General features: G+C 32.1%; 2 protein-coding genes and 1 long non-coding RNA gene across 4 annotated transcripts; 1 reads left to right on the forward strand and 2 right to left on the reverse strand.

The window, feature by feature from the left end:
* The first annotated feature begins 1,143 nt into the window (after window positions 1–1,143).
* Window positions 1,144–11,582, forward strand: LOC123269250. Of its 2 annotated transcripts, none has more exons than XR_006510356.1 (4): window positions 1,144–1,449; window positions 10,871–11,021; window positions 11,130–11,252; window positions 11,382–11,582. It is a non-coding gene; the product is annotated as an uncharacterized LOC123269250 (long non-coding RNA). The 2 variants fall into 2 exon arrangements; XR_006510357.1 differs by having other exon boundaries at window positions 1,146–1,445.
* A 1,942-nt stretch (window positions 11,583–13,524) lies between these two features.
* On the reverse strand, window positions 13,525–17,583 carry LOC123269156 (lipoma-preferred partner homolog). The gene is made up of 4 exons (XM_044734729.1): window positions 17,133–17,583; window positions 16,869–17,038; window positions 14,646–15,234; window positions 13,525–14,573 (listed from the first exon to the last, which is right to left on the reverse strand). The coding sequence occupies exons 2-4, from the start codon at window positions 17,034–17,036 to the stop codon at window positions 13,540–13,542; spliced, it is 1,791 nt and encodes a 596-aa protein (XP_044590664.1). The 5' UTR covers window positions 17,037–17,038; window positions 17,133–17,583; the 3' UTR covers window positions 13,525–13,539.
* Window positions 17,584–17,741: 158 nt separating this feature from the next.
* On the reverse strand, window positions 17,742–19,772 carry LOC123269155 (TRAF3-interacting protein 1). The gene has a single exon (XM_044734728.1). It carries the CDS (start codon window positions 19,584–19,586, stop codon window positions 17,757–17,759), a length of 1,830 nt encoding a protein of 609 aa, XP_044590663.1. The 5' UTR covers window positions 19,587–19,772; the 3' UTR covers window positions 17,742–17,756.
* Window positions 19,773–21,273: the final 1,501 nt, after the last annotated feature.

Genomic DNA, 21,273 nt, shown 5'->3' on the forward strand with positions numbered 1-21,273 from the left:
TTGTAGGAAGGTTAGTGCAAATGTCCAGCAATTCATTTGTTTGTATATGTCATTCCATAAGATAAAAGTCGCACTCTTTTCGCAAAACAGGGCAGAAAGTTTAAACTTTCGGTAAAGTAAGAGCCCCAGTAGCTGCTCACATTCACAAATGTAGATATACAAGTCCTACATGTAGTGATCATGTACTAGTACACGAGCAGCTACTAGGGCTTTTACCTTACAGATATGATGAAAAAAATGTTTCATGGTATCACAATTTGAACATTTTCTATAAACTTTTGAAAAATTTGTAAATTTTGACGTTTGATTAACGATTTTGAAGTCATGCGGCAATTTTTCACGATTTTTACAATTTCAAACATTATTGCAGTACCGATTAATCATTAATCGAACTTAAAAATGTATAAAATTCCTGAAAATTCATAAAAAACGATTCCATTATGACATTTTTTTTTATTGTTTATTTTTTTATGATCTGAAAGGAAAAAAATATGATGTTACAAGGAGGTATTTTTTGATTTTTAACTATGAAAAAAAAAAGAAATAAAAAGTTTGTCTATTATTCATAAAAAAAATTCATAACTCGCTGTGACAAAGAATGAAATAGAAAAAAAAATTCATCGAAATCTCAATTTTTTAATTTTTTGAATGAACGAAAAATGGAGCCACACATCTAAACAATTACTACTAAAATTTTAAATATGTAATTCATTACCCTTAAAATTACGGGAAAAATTATTGTTGCGTCTAGACTACTATTTTAACCAAATTCGGATTAGTCTGATCCCTAATTAAACAAAATGATTAACAGTTTCTAAGAACCATTTGAAACGACTAAATTATAGTACTTTGACTATATCGACACTATAGCTAAATTAATGTGTAGCCCCCGTGACGTCACAAGACTATACGAGGAGGGGAAAATCAGCTACGAGCCTCAAAACCTGAGCATTGATCGACACTTCGATCTATCCCCCGGTGTCAACCACCACGTTTGATATTTCTTAGTCAATTTACTACTATACCACTATTATCACTATTAGGTGATTACTCACCAAAATTTATAAAACTTACTACTAAAACCTACTAAAATTCTATTAATAGTTTAATACTAATTATCAGAAATATTTTATATTACTTCTATTAATTTTATTATTTTTGCATTAGGTGATTATTCACCACGTTTATTACTATTGTTCAATTATTTATAACACTAAGTTTAATTATTCTATCCCTATAAATATTTTGTTAAATTACATAACCGAAATACCACAAGTTTATATTAAAAGTGCTTATTTTGTGTAATAAAGTTAAGTTTATTGTTATCACCGCTATACACTATTACTAAACTACCACTATTCACCTATCTATTTACTACGACTATCTATCTACAACCTGCCAAAGGGTCAATCAAAGACGAAGGGTCATCGTTGCAGTTAAAATTTGTAAGTAAGTAAAATAAATTAACTGGCACGCGTGAGAACTTCTGTCTCAAACTAATAAAATCATCTAAAGACAAAGACACTCATTGGTTCACGGGAGCGGAATATCCCAGAGTAAGATAATATATAAGATCTTATATATTATCTTATCCCAGAGCAGCGAACCCTAATTTTTAGAAGTTTAGGCGATTATTTCTTATCTGCGAGGTTTAATGGTCTAAATAATTAAATTTTTAAATTAAAAAAAAATTTAGTGTTTCAACTTATAGACATATACTTTACTTTCAGATAATCTATGATAGTCGCTTCTCTTAATCAGGGATAGAGTCTAGTATAACTACACTGAGAAAACAGTTTGTTTCGCTCAAATGCGCAGATTTATTTGAAATAAATTAAAAATATGTATTTAATGTTAACAAATTTCTTCCATTCAAATATATATTACTTTGAATCAAATACTACTTCGTTTTGGTTTATTTAACTGAATCGACTCATTTATTTCATTCAAATAAAGATTTGTTAACTATTAACAATTCTCACTTTAAGTAAATTATGCCTGGTGCCGCTGCGGTCGCCACTGTTATTTTTCGACGTGATTTGTAAAAAGTAAATAATGAGAATTAACTCATTTTACAAATGTGTTTGTTTAATTTTTATAGAAATAAATAAAATAAAAATATATATATATATATATATATATATATATATATATATATATATATATATATATATATATATATATATATATGCTTAGACAAATATATGTATTGGAATAGTTAACTATAATAGACATTAATAATTATGATGCTGAAGTTAGCAGACATCTGTCAATTTTTTAAATTTTTATTACAGGTCAATGATAAAAAACATATTTAAAAAAAAAATTTGCACTTGCAATTTTTTTTTAATTTTTAGACATGGAATTTTTTAATTAAAATTTTATTATTATAAAAGTCCTGAAAATTGACAGATGTCTGTTAATTTATGAAAATTAAGTTAGTCGAAATCTAAATATTTTTAGAATTTTTTTTATTGAAAAAATTGTTACAAAAGAAATTTTTTATTAAAAATCTTGAAAAATTATAAATGCAATTTTTAAAAAATATTTTCTAGTTCAAATTTAATAAATAAATAAAAAAATTAAAAATTAAAAACGTCGACTAACTTTAGTATTATTGTTAATTACAGTATAATTAATAATTCCAAAAGAAGTGCCCATTTAACTCCAAACGTTCGATATGTCTACTTTTACTACTTTCCTAACCTAAAACTAAAAATCATTGCTTTAAGTATATTCAAACATACCATTTATTTAAAATTAACAAATCTGATTTGGTTGAAATATATCATTGTTAGCACCTAAGAAATATTTGTTAACTATAAACAAATCTGGATTTCATTCAAATATACTGTAACTTTGTCTCAAATAAATCAATTTATTTGTATCAAATAAATATTTCTTGTGATATTTAAAAAAGAAATTTATTCATAGTTAACGAGCCTCATTTCATTTAAATGAACTGTTTTCTTAGTATACTATAGTATATCCATTATATGTAGACTATGGAGGGTAGAGATATCTCTACCCTCCATAATGTAGACGGCGCCAAAAAATTTTACTACAGTCGACGCTCTCTGTATTTGACCACATTCTTCCTCTGTATTTGACGATTTTACACAGCTGTTATGGACAAGGACGAGTCAAATACAGAGAATGGTCCTGTACGGGCGAGTCAAATACAGAGATCATTGACTGTAATTTCATTTTCTCTAATTACGATCATCAGGCATCGGTCAAGATCTTCAAAAAAATTATTCTTAAGAATATTACTAAAATTTTAATCTTAATTTTAACACTTAAAGACTAATTATCGCCTATTTTATTTTCATTGTAGTAAAATAATTTATACTATTGTATTTTCAAAGAAAATTTGATTCTCCAAAAAAATTCTAAAGCAATTGATTCTTTATATGGAAAAAAATTATAGGTAACAAATACATAAATGGTAAGCTATCCGAGACACTGTCCAGAATTACCATTCAGTCACCTCTTAATGACGGACTACGAACTTTAATTCTATTTACTTGACTTAAGGGAAGAGCAGTTGGCGCGATACCAAAAGATCCAGGTTCGATTCCTGGTCTGGACCGTCCGAATTATTTTTTCAGTCAAATTTACCTTTAATGACAAATTTATATACGAATTTTAAAATCGTTTATGCCTGTAGGAAATACAGGCGAACGATATTATAAATTATTAGATAAATAATTAGTTAAAAAAAATTCGTGCAATAGACTGGACAGCCAATAAAAAAATTCAGATTTATAGTATTGTTGATAATATTAATAATTGTTAATAAATAATATCAATTATAAATAAATAAATTAATAATAATTATAAACGATAAATTAATAAAATAATTAATAATAAAAAAGTAATAAATTAATAAAATAATTAATATTAATTATAAATAATAATAATCATATCAATTATCAAATTATTGTATCAATTTTTGATTAACAATGTATCAATAAGTCCTTTTTTTTGTTAAAATAATTTTAAAAAATTCATAATTTTTAAATACAAAATAATGATAATTCAGTGATAATAATTCAATTCAATTCATAAAAGTATGCAATTTTTCATCAATGTTTCTTTATGACGTTATCACGTAAAACTATCGTCCGTAAACCGACTTTACAGACAACCAAATTTTTTTTTTTACATTTTGGAAATCCCCAATAACTTATTGACCAAAAACATTTTGTTTTATTTTAAAATTTTTAACTTTTTGTTAAATCATAGAGAAAATAATTAACGTTGAGAAGAATATTAAATTCGTGATTCAAATGTCATAATAAATAAAGTTTCTACCCTCGAAAGCTAAAAAAAGTTTTACTATCAAGCTTTTTAAATTTTTAAATGATTTTAGACGTTAAATTAAATGATAAACATCAAATTAGATATTTGTTAAGTAAACTAGATATTAATTACTTATGATAATTTAATTTTCTAAAACCAATTCACTTAAAAAAAAAATATCCTCTCGGGAATATTTATCAAAGTTCCTTTGAACTTAGATCTAAAGATAGAAATCCGATTTTTTTTAATTTAAACAGAAAAAATTACTTATTAAATTTATTATCTTACATTTTTTCAGCAAAAAATAAATAAAAATTTACAAAAATGATTATTTTATGATTACCCGTCGTTTAATCGAACGCTGAAAAAAATTTATTTTTTTAATTAGAGCTCAAAAATTAACTCAATGCTCGAAGATTATTTAGGAATAGAGATATTTAAAGATATACTTATTTAGATATAAAACCTATTTAGATGTAACGGGTAAAATTGGTGATAAGAGGGATTTTAGCCCCTTTTATTATCTAATTAACTAAATTAACCCGAGTCCAGTTTCCATGATCCAAAAATCCTAGAATAGACCGTACTAGACAATATTAATCAATCCCCAGCTCGAATTTAAAGCTCGCCGATGTCCAGGGTCAGAAAGGGGATTGTCCAAATAAACCATAACAAAACGTAATAGAAGAAACAATAGAAATCTTTTATTTAGTAACAATAATTAAACATCGTGGTGAAAAGAAAAACCTTCTATCACCTATACAAAATGGTAGACACACTCATTCGTCCAAATCCGCGCTTCCCGGGGTTTTCTGTTTCACCGACTGATGGTGGGACTGGCCAAACGCCCATTAGCCAGGGAGGATGTCTCCAATCTGGGTCCACACCAGCGCAGTCCACAGCGGAGAGCCAATTTGGAGGAACCCCACTGCAAATCGGTGCGCCAGATCATACACCGTACTGCAGCCTGGCTGACCTACGACGATGCACCGTTACTGGCGGAGTAACCGGAGCAGTTCGAGGCACTCCCCGGCGACCGGTTTGCGCCTCCAAAACACCTCCAGACCGCACTGGAATGGATGCTCGCCGCGCTGACGCCGCTCGACAGTATCCGGCGCAGACAAAGCACCAGGAGGGCAACTTTCACGGCTTACAATACCGCACTGCGTCTTTTCAAGGTGACGCAGTACCGGAACCGTACGGAACCCCGGATTAAACCGCTGGGAAAAACAGCCCACGATCTAGTAGAAGAATTGACGAAAAGATGCAAGTAACCTCACCTCTTTTCTTTGCCAGGAAAGAGGGGTGCAACATAGATATCGTCATGGCGACCCCAGGAACCCAACACTATCTCAAGATTTATTTTAGTATTATATGTATTATTTAATTTGTTTATTTAGTTAACTTTGTTTAAAGTGTGTTTTATTATTTTTGTTATTCGTGTGACGCACCCGGCGAATTGGGTATGTTATGCCGGCTGAGCCGGCGTAGGAGGGCATTAAAGAGCCGAAATTTATTGTTTATTTATATCTTTTTTCATTATTTTTTTTTAAATGGTTAACTAAAGACCATATATAGGTATAAACCTATATGAAATTTGGAATTTTGCCGATAAAATCCGACGAAGGAAAATTATTTTGCCCCGCGCATATCGTTTTTTGGGCATAACGAGGATTGTTTATTACAATTATTGTTAAGTAATTATTATTTATGTTTAATTTTGGTATGCGCTAAATGTCCGCCAGGATAGGCTCGAATTTTGGAGAATCCAAAATCGTAAGAATTGGACTGGAGAACGCCGTGTAAATTATTTTAGTGCACCGTAGGATGGCTGTAAGAACGCCAAAATTATTCTAAGTCCCCGGGCAAAAATTAGTGAGGGAAATAATTTTGTGCAAAATTAATTATTGAAAATGAAATTTCGAAATTAAAAACTTAGAATTAATTGACGTTTTTCGAGCTTCCAAACCTGGCGATAGGTGTCTAAAACGATCTTTCCGTTTCGTTGCAAGTGACTTTGGAAAAATGATAAAGTCCCAAATTTATCGCGGAAAAGGCATCCAGTACCACTGAGACGATTTTCCCTGTGGAGGCTATCCAGAAGGGAAAAACGCTAAGGAACTCAAGTTACCCAGAGTACGACTGTACCAAGGTAAGTGGAGCTCATCTCTTAAGGGTATTACGGACTCCCCGTACTCCGACCTTCTGTCAGGGTGCGGCAGGTGATCATAGTCGAGTAGGAGGGATCGAGCTGGAGGCTATCCTCTCGATCTTTGGGGACGGCGATTAGGAGGTCGAGGAAGTCGGCTAGATACCTCGACTTCGGGGACCTGGGTGGCAGCACCGCGGGAGAAGGGAGTTGGAGACTATCCTCTCGTTTCTCCGGGGGAATCCCGAGTAGGAAATTGACCCGCTAGCGCCGCGAACTGGAGAACGCGATTTTTGGAAACCCCCAGACGGTCGGTAAAACAGAAAATAATAACACCAAAAAATCGGTAAGGGGTATTCCCATTGTACCATAGGTCGGTATAACAGAAAGTGATCGTATTAAAAAAACCGGTAAGTAGGTTCCTGTTTTGCAATCAGTCGGTAAAACAGAAAACCCCGGGAAGTGTGGATTTGGACGAATGAGTGTGTCTACCATTTTGTAAAGGTGATAGAAGGTTTTTCTTTTCACCACGATGTTTAATTATTGTTACTAAATAAAAGATTGCTATTGTTTCTTCTATTACGTTTTGTTATGGTTTATTTGGAGAATCCCCTTTCTGACCCTGAACATCGGCGAGCTCTAAATTCGAGCCGGGGATTGATTAATATTGTCTAGTACGGTCTATTCTAGGATTTTTGGATCATGGAAACTGGACTCGGGTTAATTTAGTTAATTAGATAATAAAAGGGGCAAAAATCCCTCTTATCACCAATTTTACCCGTTACAAATTTTTGGCGCTCGAACAGGGACTTTCCATCGTTCGCAGCCATTTCAACGACTGGTGGTCCGTAATTACCGAAAACTCGTAGCCTTCGAGATAGGGTCTTAGCTTCTGGATCGCCCAGACGACAGCCAAGCACTCCTTCTCGGTCACGGTATAGTTGCGCTCGGCTTTGTTTAGCGTGCGGCTGGTGTATGCGATGACCCGTTCCTGATTATCCTGTTCCTGCGTGAGCACGGTACCAATGCCTATGTCGCTGGCGTCCGTTTGTAGACTAAACCGCTTCGAAAAGTCGGGTGCTGCCAGCACTGGCGCCGTCTTTAAGCTGTCTTTGAGCTTCTCGAACGCGCGTTGTTCCGTTTCGCCCCACCTCCAGCGTTTTCTTTTCTGGAGAAGCGATGTCAGGGGTTTGGTCAGTTCCGCACAGAAGGGAAGGAATCTTCGATACCACGATATCATCCCCAGGAATCTGCGCAGCCCCTTCGGGTCTCGTGGTGGTTCGATCTCGGTGATCGCTCGTACTTTTTCGGGGTCAGTCCGGATGCCGTCCTTGTCAATCACGTGTCCCAGTTATATCGTGCTCCTTTCTAGGAAACGACTTTTCTCGTGGTTAATTTTGAGGTTCGCGGCGCGTAAACGTTCCATCACTTTGCCCAGGATCTCCATATGTTGGTCGAGCGTTTCACTGATGACGATTATGTCGTCCAGGTATACGACCACGTGGGGTTCCAGATCCGCGCCTACTACGTCGTACATCGCGCGCTGAAACGTTGCGCGGGCTGAATGCAGCCCGAAAGGCATTACCTTGAACTGGAACAGGCCTCGATCCGGGACCATGAAAGCGGTGATTGGTTTGCTATTGACCTCAAGAGGGATCTGCCAGTAGCCGCTCTTCAGATCGATGGTACTAATGTACTTGGCTCGCCGGAGTTTGTCCAGTGATGCGTTTACGTGGGGGATCGGAAATGCGTCCTTCTCGGAGACCTCATTTACTCTATGAAAATCCACGCAGAACCGATATTTGCGGGATTTCTTTTGGATCAGGACCACCGGCGAATTCCACGGGCTGTTGGAGGGTTCGATGACTCCCTCCTTGAGCATTTGATCGACTTCGCGGTTCATGATCTCCTGCATCCTCGGGTTCTTTGGGAAGTATCGTGTTTTGATCGGTTTGGTGCCGGGTTTTACCTTGATTCGGTGCGTCGCGCACCGTGCGGGTCCTTTAATCCCCTCGTCTATCCGTAACCACCCTTTTATCTCGTGCTGCGCGGTCTCGAGATCGTAGGTTAGTTCTACTGCGTCGAAAGCCTCTAGTTCTCGGATCAGCCAGTAGCCTAATGTCCCAAGATTGTCCATGCCCAGGAGCATGTCACTGGCGTAGGCAGGGACAACATGGAAGGGTAGAGTGTAGGGCCGGTCCTCAACCAAAACGTGGACCCAGGCTTTTCCCATGGTTTGTATCACATGGTTCCCTAAGGTAGTCCCTTTTGTCTGGGCCGGATTGAATTCGACGTGGAGTCGCTCGCGACGGATCAAATCCCAGGTGCGTTGAGAGATGAGCGATGCGGTGGCCCCGGTGTCCAATTTTTTGGTGTGATCATTTTCTGTTTTACCGACCGTCTGGGGGTTTCCAAAAATCGCGTTCTCCAGTTCGCGGCGCTAGCGGGTCAATTTCCTACTCGGGATTCCCCCGGAGAAACGAGAGGATAGTCTCCAACTCCCTTCTCCCGCGGTGCTGCCACCCAGGTCCCCGAAGTCGAGGTATCTAGCCGACTTCCTCGACCTCCTAATCGCCGTCCCCAAAGATCGAGAGGATAGCCTCCAGCTCGATCCCTCCTACTCGACTATGATCACCTGCCGCACCCTGACAGAAGGTCGGAGTACGGGGAGTCCGTAATACCCTTAAGAGATGAGCTCCACTTACCTTGGTACAGTCGTACTCTGGGTAACTTGAGTTCCTTAGCGTTTTTCCCTTCTGGATAGCCTCCACAGGGAAAATCATCTCAGTGGTACTGGATGCCTTTTCCGCGATAAATTTGGGACTATCATTTTTCCAAAAAGTCACTTGCAACGAAACGGAAAGATCGTTTTAGACACCTATCGCCAGGTTTGGAAGCTCGAAAAACGTCAATTAATTCTAAGTTTTTAATTTCGAAATTTCATTTTCAATAATTAATTTTGCACAAAATTATTTCCCTCACTAATTTTTGCCCGGGGACTTAGAATAATTTTGGCGTTCTTACAGCCATCCTACGGTGCACTAAAATAATTTACACGGCGTTCTCCAGTCCAATTCTTACGATTTTGGATTCTCCAAAATTCGAGCCTATCCTGGCGGACATTTAGCGCATACCAAAATTAAACATAAATAATAATTACTCAACAATAATTGTAATAAACAATCCTCGTTATGCCCAAAAAACGATATGCGCGGGGCAAAATAATTTTCCTTCGTCGGATTTTATCGGCAAAATTCCAAATTTCATATAGGTTTATACCTATATATGGTCTTTAGTTAACCATTTAAAAAAAAACAATGACAAAAGATATAAATAAACAATAAATTTCGGCTCTTTAATGCCCTCCTACGCCGGCTCAGCCGGCATAACATACCCAATTCGCCGGGTGCGTCACACGAATAACAAAAATAATAAAACACACTTTAAACACAGTTAACTAAATAAACAATTTAAATAATACATATAATACTAAAATAAATCTTGAGATAGTGTTGGGTTCCTGGGGTCGCCATGACGATATCTATGTTGCATAGAATAGATAAATTTCAAGACAAGTTAATTTACGAATAAAATTATTTGAGGATAGAGATATTTAAGAATTGAAAAAATTGTAAATAATTAGAATTGTCTATCATGCATAGAGATATTTAAGAATAGAGTTATTTAGAGATAGTCTTGTTTAGAAATAAATTTAATAAAGAATACTAGCAACCTTTCAGTCACTACGTGACTGCCGTGACTTGAGAACTATAAATAAATAAAATGTTGCTTTAATAAATAATGATTTTTGTTAAAATGCACTGTACTTTCTTAACTATTGACGTTGTTAATGATATAAGCTCATCCCGATGTTACATTCATCAAGAGCATTCATTTGAGTACCCACATGCATTTTGATATATTTTTCACATATACATATAAATAATATATATAAATATACGAAAAATTGATGTGGATACTCAAATGAAAGGTCTCGATGAGTGTAATGTCGGGGTGAGCTTATATCTTTAAAAATGGCAATAATTCACACGATACACGGTCATTTCTTAATTATGTATCTAGAGAAAAAGTATTTTCGAATGCAGCCTAAATATTTATCATCATAAATTGACTATTGGTGAGAATGATATGAAACCATGAAAATGCATAACTTCAGGTCAAGACTTTTCCAACGATACCAAATTTAATCATAAAAACCCATTTTATCATATAAATACACTGGCCACAAAATTTTGCTTATTCTCTTAATAATATAGATAATTATTTAGTGTAAATATATTTACAAGTAGAGAAGTAAAGAATAGAGTTATTATCTTGCCTGTGAATGTATTGAAAAAATTATTTATTATTGGTATTACTAGTTACTAACGTATTTAATACATTTCGTTTGCTTAGTTTTTTGTTCACAGTTTCAAACAATTTGATTGGCTCGAAAAAACTTTTATCGATAACGATTTCGTTTAAATAGCCTTCAAAATAACAAATTTTTATCCATTGGTTTCATTGTCGCTCCGAAGACAACATCAAATTCAATAATTTTTTTCGAGTAAGTACTTTTTCTATGATTATACTCTCTTCAATAGGGTTTCATAAATAAAAATTCATCGTTTTCATCCTGAACATCTGTTTTTTAATTTATAATTCAACTATCTAGGTGAACTTAATCAAATTACGATAAAAAATGTCCAAATTACTTCTTGGGTTAATGGCTGTCCTGATGATCATGTCACTGACGCAATTCATCTTTGTACAATCCTGTAGACCTACCGGCAGCGAGGTAACTATCTTTATTTAGATATTTATGAATAAACAACTGAATTTTGTATAATAATCACTAATATAATAAATATTATTATTATTATTATTATTATTATTATCCTTATTATTATTATTATTGATCATTTAGTGCCTGGAAGGTAGAGAATGTTGTAATGGTCAATGCATTAACAAGAATGCGCTTGATTGGCAAAGGCAACAGCGTTTCGGATCACAATTTATTTGTTCATGATCCTAAAGACTAAGAATATAAAAATAACGAATGATCATACTTAACGGATAATGGATTTGTATTTGATGCATCAATAAAATAATCATAACTAAATGCATATATTTACGTTGTTTTTTTACTTTATAGTGTTTTAAAAAGTTATCCTATCATAAAATCCAAGAGTTCGCTCGTCTCCTTCCTGATCAGTGATACACTTTTTTTTTGTAATTCATATCGTTTGCAAATTGTATAGAAAAGTCATATTAAAAATCAAGATAGAAAATCACAATTATAGGCCTTCAATAAATTCTGTTTATCATGTTGAAAAATATTTTTACGTATTTTTTTCCACACATGTTCGGTTGATCGCCTAAATCATTCTTAAAATTTATGATATCCTAAATAATAATTCAATAATTACTATAGTGTTGAATGATAAAATTCTATTTATTTATTAAATTTTAAATACAAAGCGATACACGTCGATAATATCAATTACAAATTTCAATAAAGATATATTGCAAAAAATTTGAACGAAAACAAATATTATATACTAGTTTATATCATATCAGTTAGTGGTTACAAATATTCAAGAATCATATTGCGTTGCTAATGTCGAAGGGTGTATAAAAATTTGTTTTTTCCAATCAACTTGGGAATGTACAAAAGTAAAAATGTGGTTAAAAAATGCAAAAAAGTTTTTTGTTCGACATACGCCCTTTTGTCTTTAAGAAAAAAAATGTTTTGAGCCAAAAAAGTGTATATGAATAAATATTAAAAATAAATTCTAATGATCTCAAAACGTCGAGATCTAATGAAAAATTAATTTTTAGAAATGGAATGGAAATCACTCACATATCCCAATTTTTTTAAGTTTTCAATTTTTAGTATTTTTTATTTTATGAAATTTCATTGAAAAAATTTGAAATAAAATTTTTAATTTTTCGTTAAAAAAAAATCCAAGACTGCCAAAATTGGGTTGTGACAGTATTTTCAGTTCAATTTCCAAAAATCAATTTTTTATTCAAGATTAGGGTCAAACTAATGAATCGAATTTGTCAGAATCCGTTTAATTTTAATAAAAACTTGGATTATGTGGTATTGAATAATGAGCTTTTACAGCTAGATTTCAATTCGTTGTTATATATAACGGAGTCTTACAGTCCTCATTAAGCTTTTCTAAGCCACAGCCCAATTTATTGATGGTTTCGATTTTTTTAACGAGAAGTTAAAAATTTTATTTCAAATTTTTTCAATGAAAATTCAAAAAGTACGAAAAATTACAAACTTCAAAAAATTGGGATGTGTTAGTATTTTCAATTCAATTTCCAAAAATTAATATTTTATTCGATTTTGACGTTTTGAACTCTTAGAAGCTATTTTGGCCATTTTTCCATATACGCCCTTTTGGCTTTAGAATTGTTTTTTCTTAAAATCAAAAGGGCGTACGTCGAAAAAAATTTTTTTGCATTTTTTCACCAAATTTTTTTTTTTACTTTTTCAGATTGGAGAGAAAATTAATTTTATTATACGCTCGTTTGACATTAGTTACGCGATATTTTATTTATCACAATAGATATTTCTATAAGTTTGAGTAATTATAATAATTATATTGATGCTTGTTCATTCAACAGTCAATTTTTCATTTAAGAAATAAATGCAAATATTTCTTATTACTCTCAACCACATATAAAGTTTATAATTAGACAATGGTCTTTTTTAAACCTATACTATATTTTAGTTGTAAATTTTTCTAATTACTTTGTTTAAAGAACTAATATTAATTAAAACTTATAAAAATTTTAAGTTTATATACCTATATGAAAACAGTTTTAAAAATTGTTTTCTAACAATTGATAATTTAAAAATTTCAAATTTTTTTTTGATTATCATTTCATCCAATATTCTTAATAAAATGTTTTTTTATTAATATATATATGCTCATAAGTATTATTCAGTACTTTAAAATTAAAAAATAGAAATAAAAACTAGTGGAATGTTCATCGACTCATAAACTATTCTAATTATTATCAATATAAAAAAATTATTAAAATATGGCACCTTGAAGATTAAATTATTATAGTTCAGTAGTCATGTGAGAAGTAAGTGCCTGCACACGTTTAGCATTACAGCTTTTACAAAGAACGTGATCATCAAGTGGATAGCAGCCACTACCCTCAGCATCAGAAGACAAACGAAGTCCACAGTCTTCACATTTGTAGCACTGAATATGAAAACTGCGATCAAGAGCTACAACTCTAACAGTTTCATCCTGTCCTGGCTCGGGCATAATCGGCAGCTTACAAACACAGCAACGTGGAGCGAACTTTTTGTGAAAGCACTGAATACAGTGTATTTGATTAGTAGCGTCTACAGTAAAAGGAATTCCGTCCAAACTTTGCCCACAGACAACGCAAGTAAAACAAGACGGGTGATAAGGTTTTCCAGTTGCACGCAAAATGCGATCTAGAATAGGTCTAGTACAGACGCAACATTTTTCCAAAGTATTCAAATAATCTTCCTCGCAGTAAGGCTTGCCCTCAAGAGAGTAGAAAGGTTTGCCTTGTAAATTTACGCGACAGACAAAGCAGCAGAAGCAATCGATGTGAAATACTTTATCCATTGCTGAGCAGCCAGTACCTTCACCTTCTACTTTTTTTCCGCAATGTGCACAAATTCCATAGATATCACTGTCATCTTGGTTGTCTTCCATACCCTGTACTAGTAAATCTGTTAGAGTATCAACTTCTTTTACGGGAGACACTTTACCTGGGGGCTGTGTACTTGCTGATCCATACCCGGAGTACATGGAATAATTACAAGACAATTGTGAAGGTGGCCGTGGATTTATTGGCTCATATATTGATTCATATGTTGAGCTTGACTGCGAACTTGGTCCGTAAATGTCATTTGGATAGTCATGGTGATGATGATGGTGATGATCTGGTTGATAATCTGTTTGGTGATGAGGATCATAAGTTGCACGACGTAATTCACTGTAACTTGATGATACGGGACTTGGTGGTGGCGGCAATTCTTCGGGAGGAGGTGGAAATGAACCAGGCACACATGAAATATATTCCGTAGGCTCTGGTGGCGGTGGTAAATCATCTGTAAGTTAATTAAATAATATAATAAATAATATTGACTCAATTAAATACTTTCAAACGTTTATAAACCTACCACGAGCATTTGTTATGTTTGAATAAGTATTTTCTGGCTTATTCCACTGGATGTTACTGTAGATTATGTCTTTTTCTTTTATTGAATTTATCGGTATTGGTACAGGTATCGGTACAGCTGGTTCAACATTGCTGTAAACAACGTTGCGTGTTGCGCGTATTGATCTGTTGTCAACCATAACTGGCGCCTGAGGTGCCGGAATATTACCTCCAATATTTAAATAATAATTTTTATCATCATATCTAGGGTTCAAGGTAATACTGTTATTTACTTTATTAATGTCAGTATGTTTACCATTGAAATTTTCTATTTCGTTGCTGTATAAATGGTCATTTTGATAAAAATTTTCGTTGTTGTAATAATTACAAGCATCTGCTCTTGCTGAATTCGTTGTTATTAATGGCTGTGATGTTGATGGCGGCTGTGATGATAATCCAGATGTAAAAACATTTTTTTCAGTATTGGGCGGCACGTATGGCAGTGGTGTATTTGCATAATAATTGTTTATCTTTTCATTCATTTGGGTATTGTTTAAGACAGTACTGTATGATGGTGTTGATGGAGATTTTATGGTATAACTTTGCGGTACCTGGAAACAATAAAAATGTAATTTATTTTCGCAAATAATAACTTGATAATTTAACACTTGACAATAGTAAACAAAAAATAGTAGTATAGAATGTCACTGAGCTAAAAATGGTCAAGGTTAAAAAAACCATTTAAATAACTATTAGAATTTTATCAAAATGCTGCTAATATTTCAAACTAGTAATTTAGTTTATTATTGACTATAACAAAATTGATATCTATTGAAATTTTAGTTCAAAAAAGTCGATTATTCAATCGATTTTTTTTTTATAAAACTTTTTATCATCTGTATTAAATAGATATTTGATAATAAAATTTTTATAAATTTGCGTGCCAGCAGATTTAAAGATTTAAAGTAAATTTTTTCTTTACAACTATTCTTTTATGTTGAGTAGTAGTAATTCAAATATCCAATATTTTCTTATTATAAAAAATACATGTCTGTAAATTGCAGAGAAGTTGAAACAAACTAATTTCTTATTTTTTTTTTTTAAATTGAATTTTCTACAAAACGACAAGTGTTTTTCCTCTAAAAATCTAATGGTATCTGATGTTATTATGTGATACTGAAATTTTCATGAAACTAAAATTAGCCGACAACAAAAAATTTTTAGTTTTTTTTTTAAATAATTTAATAAGAAATAAAAAATATTTTTAAAAAATTGCACGTATAGTTTTTAAAATGTTCTACATGTAGAATTTTTTCTTTTAATTTTATTAATAAAAAAATTTCTGAAAATTGTCAGATGTCTGCTAATTTTATTTTCATGAAATTTACAGACATCTTTTAACTTTTTTTGGATTTTTATAACTAAATTATTATGAAAAAATTTTTAGTAAAAAATTCCACATCCATAATTTTAAAAGAATTCCAAGTGCAATTTTTTAAAAAATATCGCGTTTCAGATGCCATAAGGGCGTATACCGGCAAAAGGTCCTGGTGAAAAGCCATAAGGGCGTGTAAAAAATTTTTTTTCGGGAATCGACGTAGTTTTGTCCGAAATGTGGAGAAATGCTAAAAAAAAATTTTATACGCCCTTATGGCTTCCGGGACCCACTTCGAATGCCATAAGGGCGTATAAAAAAAATTCTGTTTTTTTTTTCTGTCCAAGAAAATTTTTAGTTAGGCAAAAATTTTTTTTTTGCATTTCTGCACGTTTCATACAAAAATGAATTGATTCCCAAAAAAAAATTTTTTTAATACGCCCTTATGGCTCCCGGGACCCACCTCGGATGCCATAAGGGCGTATCAAAAAAATTTTTTTTTGGGAATCAATTCATTTTTGTATGAAACGTGCAGAAATACAAAAAAAAAATTTTCGCCTAACTAAAAATTGTCTTGGACTTAGAAAAAGTAACAGAATTTTTTTTATACGCCCTTATGGCATCCGAGGTGGGTACCGAGAGCCATAAGGGCGTATAAAAATTTTTTTTTTCGGTAATCTATGTATTTTCATCCGAAATGTGCAGAAATGCAAAAAAAAATTTTATACGCCCTTATGGCATCTGTAATGCGATATTTTTTCTTTATACTCAATTTGTCATAAAAATAGAAGAAATTGTCAGATGTCTGCTGATTTCAGAATCATTGTTAGTATTACAAAAAAAAATTAATTAATTAAAATTATAGCTAACCTGTGGTTGCGACTTTTTAGGTTTTGGTGGTACCGCAGGTCCTATCTTTTTAACTTGTTTAACTGTACCGGCAATACCACTTGGACTACTTATTTCCTTTGAATTATTGGCATTGTCAATTTGCAAGCTTGCAATTTGTTGCTCCAAATTCTTAACGTTTGACATCATGACTAAATGTAAAAAAAAATTTTACCGTCTTATATATCATAAAAGAAACTTATAATAAAAGCAAAAAAAAATAAATACAAATAAATAAATACTTACCGATGAAATGTGATACGGAAAATAAATAAAATTTTTTAAATTAACAATTGGGCAATGCTCACGTACTAAAACGATAAAGCAAATGAGTCATTCAACAAAAGTTCCTCATACTTATTAAGTTTTTAAATTTATTATCGTCACAAGTAAATTCCTGAGTGGTGATTCTTTCGATTTATCATTACACGATTGTGTAAAAAGAAATTTATAATAATAACTATTATTATTAATTATTAATATTGTTATATCAAAAACCCCGCCCTCCTATTGTTAATAATTATACTTTAAACTAATATATTAATTATTTTATTTGTTATTAACCATAGATACTCTAATGCTTTCAATGATTATCAACTATTAGATCACTGATTACTGAGACTTTAGTCACACTTACTACTAAATTATGAACCATGAATCACTGGAACTGTCTGGATAGAATTTTTTTTACCAATAAAATTCATCTGTCGCCATATTGAATAAATGATTAATGCGCACGCGCATTTGACCGAAGACATTGGCGCGAAGGTTAAAAAAAATTAAAACAAACCAATTTTTTTTTGTTTTTAATTTAATCAAATCAACTAATTGCACAAAAATACAATATATTTAAAAATAACAAACAATAAATTATTGACCACTGAGTAACCGTGAAATTTTTAAATTGTTTTTTAAAACATTAGACTTAGTTTGATAAATTTTTTCCATTTGAGACTTGATATTATTCTCGACTTCGTTCAATGAGTCTTCAAGCGGTTTCAATACATTAAGCGTTTTACTCTTTTCAACAATCAACTGCTCTCTTATCTCAATGAACTGGTTTCGCCAATCACGTAACTCTCGTTGCATTATTTCAACATCTTCTTGTAAAAAATCGAATAGTTTTCCTAGAGGATTAGTTGTTCGCGTTAAACTTTGTATGGTACCCCGTAATTTATCTATTTCTTTGGCAACAAAATCACGGTCTTTTTTGACACCTGATTCCCACTCAATTTCAATTTTATTCGGTATCAACTCAATATTATCCTCATTAACTAACTCACGCTGTGTTTCCAGTATTTGAGCCACCAGATAACCATGCTCTTGCGTCAATTGTTTATCATTCCAATCGGCATTGTTATTATTATTATTATTATTATTATTATTATTACCATTGCTAATCAGTAAACTACTATCATCATTAATTGTAGTTTCAACAACAACCATATCCTCAGAATCGTCTTCTTTAAGATCAAAGTTCTGCACTGCAACATTGATATCCGCTATTTGATTAGCTCCATTGGTATTAATTATAAAATCCGTTTTACCCCGCATACGTGGTGCTGCTGGTCGCGCACTAGGTGGTCTCGCCGTAGGAGGCCTCAAAAATCCTGAAGAAGTTTTTACAATTCCTGAATTTTTGTTTTCTTCTACCTTATTGTTAATCAATTCTACAGATTTACTTTGCTTTTTCAGTCTTTGGACCTTAGTTTCTTGTTCTGGCTCAGCTTTATCAGCATTTTCCTTCACAATATCTTCTATCTTATCAACAACAGGTTCAGTTGTTTCCGCATTACTTTCGACAGTTGAATTTACCTGTAGATTATTATCCAAACTTTCACCAGCTTTTTCTTCAACTAAATCCTTCGTTTCTTCCTTAGAATCAGTGATGATTGAATCTTTTTTATCTTGTGCTTGAGTTGGCTCTTCAGTAGTCTTCGGTAAAGCCACCTCTTTCTTCGAACCAGAAGTTTCTTTACTTCTAACTCGTTTTTCCGGTTTTTTCTCAACTTCTTTTTTTTTAAGCGTCGATTCTTTCTTCTTCAAGCTATCTTTCGTTGATTTCGAATCACCAGTTTTTCTATCAATACTATTGTCTCGTTTTCGCGATTCTCCAGACGGCTTCGTTTGCGAGCTTTTCTTCTTTTCACTCTCCTTACTACCTACTCTACTATCAGTAGACTTCTTCACTGTCTTTTTTGCGTTAATTTTTTCATTACTCGTTGTCAAATTAACTTCAGGCGAACTGCTCTTTTTCTTTAAAGTCTTTTCTTTACTCTTTTTGGTCAAATTATTTTTATAGTGCTCAATAGCTTCATCACTTGACACTTTTTTATCCAAAGCCCTTCCTATTGCGTGAAATAATTCATTAGTTTTTATTGGTTCTTGACCAGAAATTATTTTAGACGGCCTGGCACTGAGTTCATTGTTGGCGGTTATTAATTTAACAGCATCGATTAATTTTGTCAAGTATTCTATTTTTGCTTCTTTATCTGCGATATTTGTACTAACTAACTCGTCTTCACGGTATAAATTTTTTAAAAATCCAGTTTCTTTTATTATTGACGTTATCATGTCATGTATAAAACGGAATGGGGGTTTTCTTAACAGTTTGTCAGTAAGGGGTGGTTTTTTTATGTATTTACCGAGTAAATCTTGCGTTTTCTTCACAGCTTCTTGTAATTTTATTTCGTCTGTCATTTTTAATCATTCACTACATTTATTTTCACTGATTAAATTAATTCTTTCGTAAATACTCTCCGTAAACTATTGATATTATGATTTTTACAAGTTTGTAACACGCTTAACATTTTATTATTTGTTATTGTTTGCGCGTCCATGGCAACCAAACTGTTTTATCAACGGTGTTAAAATTTAATGTGATCATTATTGTTATGAGATAACTTTTAATATGAAAACTTTGATAAAGTATAAAAAATATCCGTGATAATTTTTAAATATCGTATGAATTCATCAAAAGTTAACTTTTAATGCGGGAATTCCCAACGAGGAAAATATTAATCAAATTACGTAATTTTAACCACCAGGAAAATATATGATACAAGAAAAATATCGTAAGTTATTATAATATAAATGATTTTGATTCTAACAATCACTACCAAGAATAAAATATTAAATTGTAAAAATACTTACAAAAAAAATTATTCCTTATAAAAATATCTTCGACTATTTTTTTTTTATGCTTTTAATATCTAAATTAATAATTATACTCAGAAATGTTAAAAAAAAAAAATTGAAATGAAATGTAAATTACGAATTTAAAAAAATCAACTCAAGAAAATTGTTTTAAATTTGTTAATTTTGAAATAGTTCTTATAATTTAATTCTGTGTGAAGTCCTTTATGCATGTGTATATACACGCATATATACTTATATGTATATATATACACATATATGTATATATACACATATACACATATAAGTATATACTTATATATATATCAGTATATACTTATATTAATATATATATATATATATATATATATATATATATATATATATATATATATATATATATATATATACTAGCAGTTTCCCGCCCGCTTCGCTGGGCGAATCGAAAAGGAAATAAATTAAATTTTATGTTTTATTTCTATTTATTTTTTCATATTTTCTATATCTCAAATTTCTTTTTTATCTCATGTGTTTAGAAAATGCAATGCTTTTAATCTGTTACATTTTCGCAATTCCGTAATGAGAACAATTCATCAATTATGTGATCAGCAAAAATAAAATGTATGTAAAATTCTTAGTCCGTTGACTAAATAGCTATATGTAATGTTAAATTTTGGAAACGTTACAATGACTTTTTTGCCGCTGCCAAAGAGACGATTGTTGTGAAAATATCACTATAAAGTAAGAAAAATATTTAAATCCGTTGAACTTGGAGGCCATCCCGGTATTTGTCTGTTTCTCTTGAGATTCTATCAAATTTGATATTTGTAGGAACTGTATTTAAAGAATATGAATTTTTTGACAATTATCATTCCTGCACTCCTATGTGGGGGAGGAACTTCGTAAGATCCTATTCGAGATGATTTTTACATGACAAATAAAAGATTCTTACCAAATTTACAGCTTTTTAGAAGCTATATTTTGGAAATTAAGATTTTTTTGTGTCAACACCCACCCTCGCAATCCTTATTGGGTGTGATTCGTCGTTAAATCCGCTCTTAGATTATTTCTACACCACATGTAGAAGATTTTTACCAAATTTAGAGTCTATAAGAACTATATTTAACAAACGGGAAATTTTCATTATCAATGCCCCCGCAATCCCTTAACTGAAATAGACGTCATACACGAAGATTCTCACCGAATTTTGAGTCTGTAGAAGTTACAGTTTGGAAATGAAAATTTTAGATTT

The sequence above is a fragment of the Cotesia glomerata genome, linkage group LG7 (assembly GCF_020080835.1).
Source record: "Cotesia glomerata isolate CgM1 linkage group LG7, MPM_Cglom_v2.3, whole genome shotgun sequence".
Lineage (NCBI taxonomy): Eukaryota > Metazoa > Arthropoda > Insecta > Hymenoptera > Braconidae > Cotesia > Cotesia glomerata.